Here is an 11834-nt window from a genome sequence, read left to right as displayed (position 1 = left end):
AAAAGTACAACCTCTAACACAGAGTCACCAATAAACTAATTATCCAAAAATATACAATTGTTAATATAACTAAACAGAACATAACTTACAGATGAAGCCGTTTTGTAGGCTTTAAAGCTCAGGATTAAACAGACAGCTGCACTATGCTGCTCACTTTCTGAGTGTGAGGAGAAAAAGACCTTTCTGGTGCTTACATCCTGTTACCCCAATGTTTACTGTGAGGTCACTATTCACAGCTACCACCAGATGGAGCCATATAAGACACAAAACTCATCACAATGATTTCAATACATGTTAGACACACCTTTTTCTCCCCTATCAGATAAACTGTCCTCAATCACCTCACACACACACACACACACACACACACACACACACACACACACACACACACACACACACACACACACACACACACACACACACACACACACACACACACACACACACACACACACACAACACTTACAGGAAAGAAGGAGGTGGGAGGAGCAAACAGGTAGTAAAAGCATTCAGTCAGTTCAGACGACATTTTAGAGTCATGAGAGTAGAAGGAGGAAAACATCAAGTGTGAATCAGGGTGAGTGTTAATGTTACTGTACACCTTGAAATATTGAGAATCTATTGATCATTGCTGATTACTTTTCAGAACTGTCAGAAAAGTATGAAATCACAGTGTTGATGTCTTCAAATGTTGTTTTCCTTTTATCTTTTCCTGGTTTCTGCAGGACTGGGTTTCCAGTATTATACTGTGTGTGTGTGTCTCCAGTGTTACTGGTTTAGCTCTCAGACTCCAGAAGATGAAGGAAGAGGAGGAAGAGGAGGACGGAGCAGAGTCTCTAATATCCAGCTGTCTGTCTATGAAGAGTGACGACTCCAAAGGTTTACCTCCAGTCTTCAGTAATGAACCTGGACCCTCAGACACAAAGTAAGAGACTCTCTCTACTGTTCAGTGATAAATGTGCATGTGGCCTGCAGCTTTATGAATGAGCTTTATAAATATACAGAGGATAAGAGAGAGACTGGAGAGAAATAACAACAAGAACAGGAGTTTCTGGTGAGTTCTGAATTCAGTCAGAAGTTGAACTGAACACAAACAAAGACATGGTTCATCTGTTTCTAGCCAAGTTAAAGGTAGTGTAGTGTACAACTGGTGTTGTGACTGTTTGAGATAAATTGACACAAATGGTCCAACAATCAAACTTTTGCAAATGAGGCGAGATTCACTATTCTGCCTGTAAGTATTGTCTGTGTATCCAAAGCCTAATATATCTCATTCCTCTGTGTTGTAGACCTCTGTTGTTGCCAAAAAACTATTAAAAACATGTCAGTGAGTCACAGCGATGCACTGTGGGACATTTTCTTTTGTCAACACATTAGTGTGTTGAGAAACAGCTACAAATATTAAATTATTTGAAAAACACATTGTAAGGCTTTAAGATCTGTGAATGCTCTGTTAAAATGTTCCTAACAGAAATCATCAAAGCTGAACTTTGGGCTTCAGTCACTGTAACTTTACTGCTCATTAGACAGAGACAGAGAGGTAAAGTCCAGGGAGGAAAGGCAGATAAAGATTCAGCCTTCAACTCCTTATTCTCAGCAGAGACTGAAAGAAACTTCCTATAGATACAGTGAATTAATAAAAAATAATAACTGTTAGAGTGATGAATATGAGATGATTATGACACACTGTGTGTAGAAATACTGACACTGACCTTCATACAGTATCTCATCAGTCTAGCAAACTGGGAGATCAACATTAGTGAATGTGTAATCTGGTTATTGCAATAAAAAAAGATACATTTACAATGTAGTATAAAGTCCAGAGGTTGTTATGAAGAACAAAGTAATGAAGCTGTAAACAGAATCTTGTTCCTGCACATGCTCAGTTGCATCTGCTCAACCCTGTCTCCTAGATATTACATTCATACTAATAAATAGTTTCCAAAAGAAGTTGCCTAGGCAAACACAAACACTGAATGAAGCTACATTTATATATTGCTCTGAAGTCAGAGTGAGAGGGACAGGATGGAGAGGAAGCATTTAGGCAACGAAAGCAATTTGTTTCAGGTTAGTGAACGATTGTGATGCTGCTTAAAGGATCAGTGTGTCAGATTTAGTGGCATCTAGAAGTGAAGTTGTACAATGCAAGAAGCTGAACAGCTCAACGCCACATTTGAAGTCTGTAAGAGAACCTATGGAGGCTGTAGAAAATACTCCCACCTGCCCAGGCTTGGGTGGGCGGGGCTTACATGGCTCAACCTAACAGGCCTCACCTGAGGTGATAAACCCTCAATCAGCCTGTGCTCAGCCTCTTCCCCTCGTCTGCTGGAGCATGCTGCATGTGGAGCTGCCAGCTTCCAGTTGATTGTCAACCATGGATGCATTATTTTGATAATTAAATCATCTGTGTAATACAATCAACTGCACGAAGAAATAAATGGTTGCAAGGCACTTCTCTGGTCCTCATATTTTGACCGATATGCCAATGTAGAGACTATATGCTGAATCCAGCCAACAACAACAAGGAAGTTTTTACAGAGGCTGTGACACTCATGAAACTTGTAAAATCAGATCAGATATTTTGTCAGACGTCTTCAAACGTTGTTTCCTTTTTTCTCTTCCTGGTTTCTGCGTCCTCACAGTGATGTAACGTGACTCACTGGTTCTGTTAAAATAGAGAGAAGTCACAGTTAAGAACAACACAGATGTTTATCTGAAGTCTGTTTGTTGGATTTAAACCAGAGTCAAAGTTTATCTTTGTGATGGACAGAAAACACACATGGTTGTAGTTAAAGTCATGTAAACTAATAAGATACAGAACTAACATGAGAGGCAGGACTGGGTTTATTATACTGTGTGTGTGTGTGTGTGTGTGTGTGTGTGTGTCTCCAGTGTTACTGGTTTACCTCTCAGACTCCAGAAGATGAAGGAAGAGGATGAAGAGGAGGACGGAGCAGAGTCTCTAATATCCAGCTGTCTGTCTATGAAGAGTGACGACTCCAAAGGTTTACCTCCATTCTTCAGTAATGAACCTGGACCCTCAGACACAAAGTAAGAGACTGTTTCTACTGTTCAGTGATACATTTGCATGTAGCCTGCAGCTTTATGAATGAGCTTTATAAATATACAGAGGACAGGAGAAAAGAGAGAGACTGGAGAGAAATAACAACAAGAACAGGAGTTTTTGGTGAGTTCTGAGAAGTTGAACTGAACACAAACAAAGACATGGTTCATCTGTTTCTAGCCAAGTTAAAGGTAGTGTAGTGTACAACTGGTATTGTGACTGTTTAGGGCAAATTGACACAAATGGTCCAACAATCAAACTTTTGTAAATGAGGCGAGATTCACTATTCTGCCTGTAAGTATTGTCTGTGTATCCAAAGCCTAATATATCTCATTCCGCTGTGTTGTAGACCTCTGTTGTTGCCAAAAAACAATTAAAAACATGTCAGTGAGTCACAGCGATGCACTGTGGGTCATTTTCTTTTGTCAACACATTAGTTTGTTGAGAAACAGCTACAAATATTAAATTATTTGAAAAACTTAAATTGTTATACCTAACAGAAATCATCAAAGCTGAACTCTGGGCTTCAGTCACTGTAACTGTAAATTTACTGTTTATTAGACAGAGACAGAGAGGTGAAGTCCAGGGAGGAAAGGCAGATAAGGATTCAGCCTTCAACTCCTTATTGTACAAACAAACTGAGTTTACAGGAGATAAATGTTCAGGATATGTTTCATATTCATTCAGTGTTTTCACATGTTCAGATCTATTTGCTCTCACGTCTGTTTTCAGCTGTAGATACAACATGCAGAAGGAGACTTGAACATACTTGTTGTCATTAAATCATGATCATGTGCCATGTTTCATGTGAGATCTGCTCTTTATAAGAACTAATGATGTGTAAAATGATTGTTGTTTCTACAGACAGAGAGCAGAGTCTCTAATATCCAGCTGTCTGTCTATGAAGAGTAACCGGTCTAAAGATCGTGATCCTACCTTCAGTAATGAACCTGGACCCTCAGACACAAAGTAAGAGACTGTTTCTACTGTAAACTGACCTGAAGATGATTCAGTGTCAAAATGTCATTTAAAATCAAACCACTGTGAGTAGAAAAAAGGACAGAGTAGGAGTTTCTGCTGAGTTCTGAGTTCAGTCAGAAGTTGAACTGAACACAAACACACAGACACAGTTTGTCTGTTTCTAGCTAAGTTAAAGCTAATGTAGTACAGTTGGTACTGTGACTGTTGGGGGCAAATAAACATGAATGATCCAACAATCAAACTTTAGCAAATGAGGCTAGATTCACTTTATATTCTGTCTGAATAAACTTTACAAGTAATGTCTGTGTATGTAAAGCCTGATATATCTCATACCTCTGTGCTGTAGACCTCTGTTGTTGCATATAAACTGTTAAAAACACATTAAGGAGTCACAGCTCTGCACTGGGTGACATTTTCTTTTATCACAGAAGAGTTTGAGTTTGTTGAAAAATGACTCCAAAGACTTGATGACTTAAGTTATTTGAGAAACGTTGAATCCTCCTTTCCCCACTCCATGTATGTAGGAGAACCAACATTGGCTGCAAAATCATGTAAGCCCCTCTGTAGAGCCAGTGTTTGGTTTGTCCGTTCTGGGCTTCTGTAGAAACATGACACTGCAACATGGCGGCCTCTATGGAAGAGGAGCAGCTTCCTATGTAGATATAAAAGGCTCATTTTAAACTTACTAAACACAATGATTCTTATTTTCATTTAAATAAATGTCTGTTCAGTCATGAAATAGAAACTCATACCCATATGTTAATTTCTTTTAATTATGTTATACTGCCTTATAGCCAGAAACATAATAAGACTTTATGATCTCTGCTTGCTGAGTGAAAATGTTCCTAACAGAAATCATCAAAGCTGAACTTTGGTCTTCAGTCACTGTAACTTTACTGCTCATTAGACAGAGACAGAGAGGTGAAGTCCAGGGAGGAAAGGCAGATAAAGATTCAGCCTTCAACTCCTTATTCTCAGCAGAGACTGAAAGAAACTGCCTATAGATACAGTGAATTAATAAAAAATAATAACTGTTAGGGTGATGAATATGAGATGATTATGACACACACTGTGTAGAAATACTGACACTGAGCTTCATACAGGATCTCTTCAGTCTAGCAAACTGGGAGATCCACATTAGTGAATGTGTAATCTGGTTATTGCAATAAAAAAAGATACATTTACAATGTAGTATAAAGTCCAGAGGTTGTATGAAGAACAAACTAATGAAGCTGTAAACAGAATCGTGTGTGTGTGTGTGTGTGTGTGTGTGTGTGTGTGTGTGTGTGTGTGTGTGTGTGTGTGTGTGTGTGTGTGTGTGTGTGTGTGTGTGTGTGTGTGTGTGTGTGTGTGTGTGTGTGTGTGTGTGTGTGTGTGTGTGTGTGTGTGTGTGTGTGTGTGTGTGTGTGTGTGTGTGTCTGAAAGGACCAACATGTAGTATATCGTATTTTATTTAAACTTAAATGTACTAAACCTCGAGCCTGAAGAACAAATACTGACAGTCTGGACTCTTTATGTGGGGAAAGAGTTGCATGCAGCTTGTGAGCTATTGGTTGGTCTCCACTAATGTCATGTGTCATAAAGAATGTGTTCATGTCCACAGAGAGAGGAAGAGGAGGACTGTTTCTGTGGAGGAGCAGCTGTCCTGCTGTTCTTTGTGTCAGGACGTCCTGAAGGATCCAGTCTCTACCAGCTGTGGACACTGGTTCTGCAGACAGTGCATCACCTCATACTGGGACCAGTCTGCTTCATCAGGACACTCCTCCTGTCCCCAGTGTGGAGAAAGATCCAGAACCAGACCTGGACTGCAGACAGACAGTCAGACCAGCACTGTACAAAGTAAGACTGAAGATCTGTCTGCTGATGTCATCATCTCATTTTTTTTTAATTTAGCACCTGCAAATTTTAAGAAAGATGTTGCTTTTCTTTGTACAACTGTACAGCATATACATTGGGGAGGTTTTCCCACTTACAAAGCATGTAGAAGTCTGTAATTTTTACATAGGTACTCTTCAACTGTGAGTGACGGAATCTAAAACAAAAATCCAGAAAATCACATTGTATGATTTTTAAGTAATTAATTTGCATTTTATGAACTTAATATTTCTTTTGACCTTCCTTTTAACAATCTTTCAGCAGAAAGTGGTCTGCAGGAGGTTTTAGATGAACATCAGATCAGTCTGAGCAGCAGATGGGAACGTGTGACTGATGAAGCAGGAAATGAAATCCTCCTCATCAGCATCTACACTGAGGTCCACATCATAGAGGGACTGAGTGAAGAGGTTAATACCCAACATGAAGTGAGGCAGCTTGAAACAGTTTTCAAGATGAAGACCCTCCATGACGCTCCAATCAAGTGTCAGGACATCTTTAAAGTCTTACCTGACCAACAGAAACACATCAGAGTCGTTATGATGAACGGCGTCGCTGGTGTTGGAAAAACCTTCACAGTGCAGAAGTTCACTCTGGACTGGGCACAGCGCTCCAAAAACCAAGATATCAGTCTGCTGATTATGTTCTCGTTCAGGGCGCTGAACTTTTTCAAAGATGAGCAGTACAGTCTGCTCATGCTGATCCATGTTTTCTATCCAACATTACAGAAGCTCACAGCAGAGAAGCTCGCTGTCTGTAAAGTTTTGTTCATCTTTGACGGCCTGGATGAAAGCAGACTTTCACTGGATTTCAACAACAGTGAGGTCGTGTCTGATGTCACACAGAAGTCATCAGTCAGCGTGCTGCTGACAAACCTGATCATGGGGAAGCTGCTTCCATCGGCTCTCATCTGGATAACTTCCCGACCTGCAGCAACCAATCAGATCCCTTCTTCATGTGTTAGCAGGGTAACAGAAGTACGAGGCTTCACTGATGACCAGAAGGAGGAGTACTTCATGAAGAGATTCAGTGATGAAGAGCAGTCCAGCACAATCATCTCACACATCAAGACATCCAGGAGCCTCTACATCATGTGTCACATCCCAGTCTTCTGCTGGATCACTGCTACAGTTCTGAAGGACATGTTGACTACAGACCAGAGAGGAGAGCTGCCCAAGACCCTGACTGACCTGTACTCACACTTCCTGCTGGTTCAGACAAAGAGGAAGAAGAACAAGTATGATGAAAGAAAAGTGAAGAGTCCACAGGAGCTGACGGAGGCTGACAGTGAACTTCTTCTGAAGCTGGGGAGGCTGGCGTTTGAACAACTGGAGAAAGGAAACATCCTGTTCTACCAAGAAGACCTGGAGCAGTGTGGTCTTGATGTCACAGAGGCCTTGGTGTTATCAGGATTTTGTACAGAGATCCTCAAAAGAGAGAGTGTGATCTTCCAGAAATCAGTCTACAGCTTTGTTCATCTGAGCGTTCAGGAGTTTCTGGCTGCAGTCTACATGTACCACTGTTACACCAGCAGCAACACAGAGGTACTGAAGAACTTCCTGAAAGAAGACAACAAACACAAAGAATCTGGACCAAAGACTTTCCTCAAGAAGCTGTCTGCTTATTTCAGAAACAGTGATACCCATGAACCACCTGACAGTAAGCATGATAGCTCATCTCTGGAGGTTTTCCTGAAGGGAGTCATGAAGAAATCTCTCAGAAGTAAAAATGGCCACCTGGACCTGTTTGTCCGCTTCCTTCATGGCCTCTCTCTGGAGTCCAACCAGAGTCTCTTAGGAAGCCTGCTGGGTCAGACAGAGAACAGTCCAGAAACCATCCAGAGAGTCATCAACAACCTGAAGGAGATGAACAGTGGTGATATCTCTCCTGACAGAATCATCAACATCTTCCACTGTCTGATGGAGATGAACGACCGCTCAGTACATCAGGAGATCCAAGAGTTCCTGAAGTCAGGGAACAGATCAGAGAAACTCTCTGAGGTCCAGTGCTCAGCTCTGGCCTACATGCTGCAGATGTCAGAGGAGGTTCTGGATGAGTTGGACCTGAAGAAGTACAACACATCGAAGGAAGGACGACGGAGACTGATCCCAGCTGTGAGGAACTGCAGAAAGGCTCAGTAAGTCCAGATGTGATTAACATTATAAATCAGTGTAGATCAGTAGATTTAATCTTCAAATATAAATTAAATAAAACTCTTATTATTGTTAAAATAGTTCTCTACTTGTTTATATCTGCAATAACATGTCAGTTATATTTCATCACAGATGTACTTGAGTTTATTCAAATATGAGAGCAAACAATCTTGATTTTACAGTTGGTTGTATTAATGTTGCTAACTTAATGAACACAATTATTCAATGTATTTGTAGTAATTATAGGATTTTACAGTTTTAATAATTCAGCCGTATTTATTTGTTAATCATGTTTTTGTGCTGAATCAGTTTTTAGATTCTCAGAAAATAAAGTTGACAACTAAACATAATGCAGTCATCTGTTATGCACATCTAAATATTTAATTACATGAATATTTAATTATGTTTAGGTCTAATACTTTCGAGCCATTTGTTTCATTTGTGTTCAACAGTCACTATTGTTCACTGAGTTGAACTGAATACAATTTAAAATCAAATTAAAATTAAAAATAGTGGACAAATGTCGTCATGTTAACTTTGTGGAGACAGACATGGGATCAGATCACACAGACAGACTGTGAACATTATGGAAGCCTCAATGTAACTTCATTGTCTTTCCTTCATCTACAAGATGCAGGTCTGCAGGTCTGACAGAGAGTGATGAGAATTATTGTTTCATTCATACACAGTGAGACACCATCAGCTGAACTGGGACTGTTCTGGTAGCTTACTGGTTAAGATGCCATATAACTGCAATATCTGCTGATCTCTCCTCTTGTTTCTATTAAATAAATAGAAATGCTCCTGAAACACAAAGATTATTTGATCCACTCAGTAAATGTTAATAAAAATACAGAATATCAAACTGTTTTGTTTCCAAATGCATGAAGTAAATATAAAGTGTCCTCTTTCATGATAACATATGTTGTAATATATTTGTCATTACAGACTTTCTGGCTGTGGACTCTCAGAGTCTCACTGTGAAGTTGTGGCCTCAGCTCTGAAGTCCAACCCTCATCTGACAGATCTGGACCTGAGTAACAACAGACTGTCTGATTCAGCAGCGAAGCTTCTCTCTGCTGGACTGGAGAGTCCAAACTGTAAACTGAAGACTCTGAGGTCAGTTCACTGACTGTAGCTTTGGTAGTTTTTTTCTTTGTATTTAATTGAAATCTTTCAATGAAGTGTCAAAAGTTAATTCTCTCATGAATTCTTGTTCTGTGTTAAAATGACTTCCAGAGTTTAAACTAATTTGAGGCTTCAGCAGTCTGAGTTCCACATATTAAGTTAGTATCTTTGAGTTTCTTCAGTGTTTGCTGAGCTGCAGTGGAGGGATAGTGGTGTAACTCAAAGAGGGAATTTTATTCTAAATATTCTGAAACTTTGAGTCAGATAAATCAAGTGTGAGTCTACCAGACTGTCAAAGCCTCAAATTAGCTTTAACTGAACTTATGAAGTCTTTTCCTGCAGTGTAGCTGTGTTAGGAAGAGACCACTTCACAGTCAGTATGGACAGGAGGAATGATTACTGCCACCAATAACATGTTTAAACTACACATACCTACTAAACTACCAAATACAGGAAGGAGGTCATGTTATAAATAATTAACTGGGTTTTAGTCCAACATGTCTGATTTCATATTGATCCTCTAATTAAAGACTTGACTGAGTTCAGCAGCATTTAATGACTCAGTGTTGACATGAATATGTGTCTGAATGTCGTGGAGACATTTGGATGATGTCTGTAGAAGGCTGACATTATGATGATCCACAATGACACAATGATGAAGTCACTCTGCTCATTTTAGAGAAAAGCTGACAAGAAAAATGTGACACTGGATAATTCACTCTGATCCTCTGAAACTGTTTTTTACATTAAATCTTACTTTCACTTTAAATTCGTTCTTTAAACTTAAACCAAGAAACTCAAACAGAACAAATATAATATCCAGTATTTACTTGTTCCAACACTTTTATGAAGGTGTGCAGTGTTTATACTGACTGAAATATTTAACATGCTGTGATTTTTTTTATGGCGACACCATTAAATATAAATATTGTAGATATATTGAACATTCTTTTCCTCCTATTGTCCCAAAATCCATCCTGATATATTAACTATCTTTGTAAACGTTGGGATCTTGAGTAGAATCTGAAATACATTTCTGTGGGTTTTTTAACTTGTGTTTGGCTGCACAACATGAGTTAGTATAGATGGAGTCAGTGGTGGAGCTGCAGAGTTTAAGAGGTGAAGTCACTACGTCTTTATTGAAGTAGGAGCATGTTGTCATTGATATTAATGAGAGCTCTTTTTCACTGTTTGTATTTGACAGTTTTTAACCTGCATCCTGTTGGGTTCAGCTGTTTGGAGTTTCCATTTTCTAAACTTCTACATTTAAACCTTCTTCAGCTCTGAACAGATTATGAAACACTGAATGATTTCAAGCTTGAACTTTGTCTTCTAAAGTAACATCATTTATTCTTTATTCAGGTTGATGGACTGCAGTTTGTCAGAGATCAGCTGTGCTTCTCTGGTCTCAGCTGTGAAGTCCAACCCCTCCGTTCTGAGAGTGCTGGGTCTGAAAGGAAACAAGCTGCAGGATTCAGTAATGAAGCTACTATGTGATTTCCTGAAGAGTCCAGACTGCAGACTGGAGGCTCTGGGGTGAGTTCACGGACAGTCTGTTACTATTGTTGATCTTAATGTTTAACAACTGCACCTAATTTATGTACATATATAACTTACATCCATTAAGTTATTTATCTGATTGTCATCTTTATTTTTTTACTGTACAGTTTAGTCTGTAGTTATAAAAGATGACTGATTCTTAAATAAATGTAGAAAATGTTCAGTTAGTTGTTAAAGTAAATTAATAATAATTTGTTATATAATTCATATTTTTTGATTAAGAGTCACATCTTTATCAAGAAGATTCTCTCAACTAATATCTGTTTTAAACTGATCATTTTACTTTCTGAGGGAGAAATAGTTTCTAAGTTTACATTAATTTTAATGTGTTTCATTAATAATGTTTGTTTACTGATAGTCATCCTTCACAACACACACACACACACACACACACACACACACACACACACACACACACACACACACACACACACACACACACACACACACACACACACACACAAAAACTCTTCATCTTTAAGTTAAATCTTAGCTTCACTTTAAATTTCATTCTTTAAATTTACACAACAAACTCAAACAGTAACAAATATAATATCCAGTATTTACTTGTTCCAACACTTTTATGAAGCTGTGCAGTGTTTATACTGACTGAAATATTTAAACTCAACATGCTGTGATTATTTAATGGTGACACCATTAAATATAAATATTGTAGATATATTTAACATCCTTTTCCTCCTATTGTCCCAAAATCCATCCTGACATATTAACTATCTTTGTAAACGTTGGGATCTTGAGTAGAATCTGAAATACATTTCTGTGGTTTTTTAACTTGTGTTTGGCTGCACAACATGAGTTAGTATAGATGGAGTCAGTGGTGGAGCTGCAGAGTTTAAGAGGTGAAGTCACTACGTCTTTATTGAAGTAGCAGCATGTTGTCATTAATATTAATGAGAGCTCTTTTTCACTGTGTGTATTTGACAGTTTTTAACCTGCATCCTGTTGGGTTCAGCTCTTTGGAGTTTCCATTTTCTAAACTTCTACATTTAAACCTTCTTCAGCTCTGAACAGATTATGAAACACTGAATGATTTCAAGCATGAACTTTGTCTT

General features: G+C 38.8%; 1 protein-coding gene across 1 annotated transcript in view; it reads left to right on the top strand.

Annotated features, from left to right (window-relative positions):
• The first annotated feature begins 765 nt into the window (after positions 1–765).
• LOC133979959 (NACHT, LRR and PYD domains-containing protein 5-like) overlaps positions 766–11834 on the top strand; it is a 133318-nt gene continuing 122249 nt past the window's right edge. Inside the window, 8 exon segments of the mRNA XM_062418508.1 lie at positions 766–928; positions 2917–3054; positions 3932–4036; positions 5652–5698; positions 5804–5887; positions 6185–8057; positions 9022–9192; positions 10564–10737. Of these exon segments, the coding sequence (XP_062274492.1) occupies positions 801–928; positions 2917–3054; positions 3932–4036; positions 5652–5698; positions 5804–5887; positions 6185–8057; positions 9022–9192; positions 10564–10737 (2720 nt within the window). The 5' untranslated portion in view covers positions 766–800.

Source organism: Scomber scombrus, chromosome 5 (assembly GCF_963691925.1).
Source record: "Scomber scombrus chromosome 5, fScoSco1.1, whole genome shotgun sequence".
NCBI classification, from domain to species: Eukaryota; Metazoa; Chordata; class Actinopteri; order Scombriformes; family Scombridae; genus Scomber; species Scomber scombrus.
This window is presented reverse-complemented; position numbering and strand designations above follow the sequence as displayed.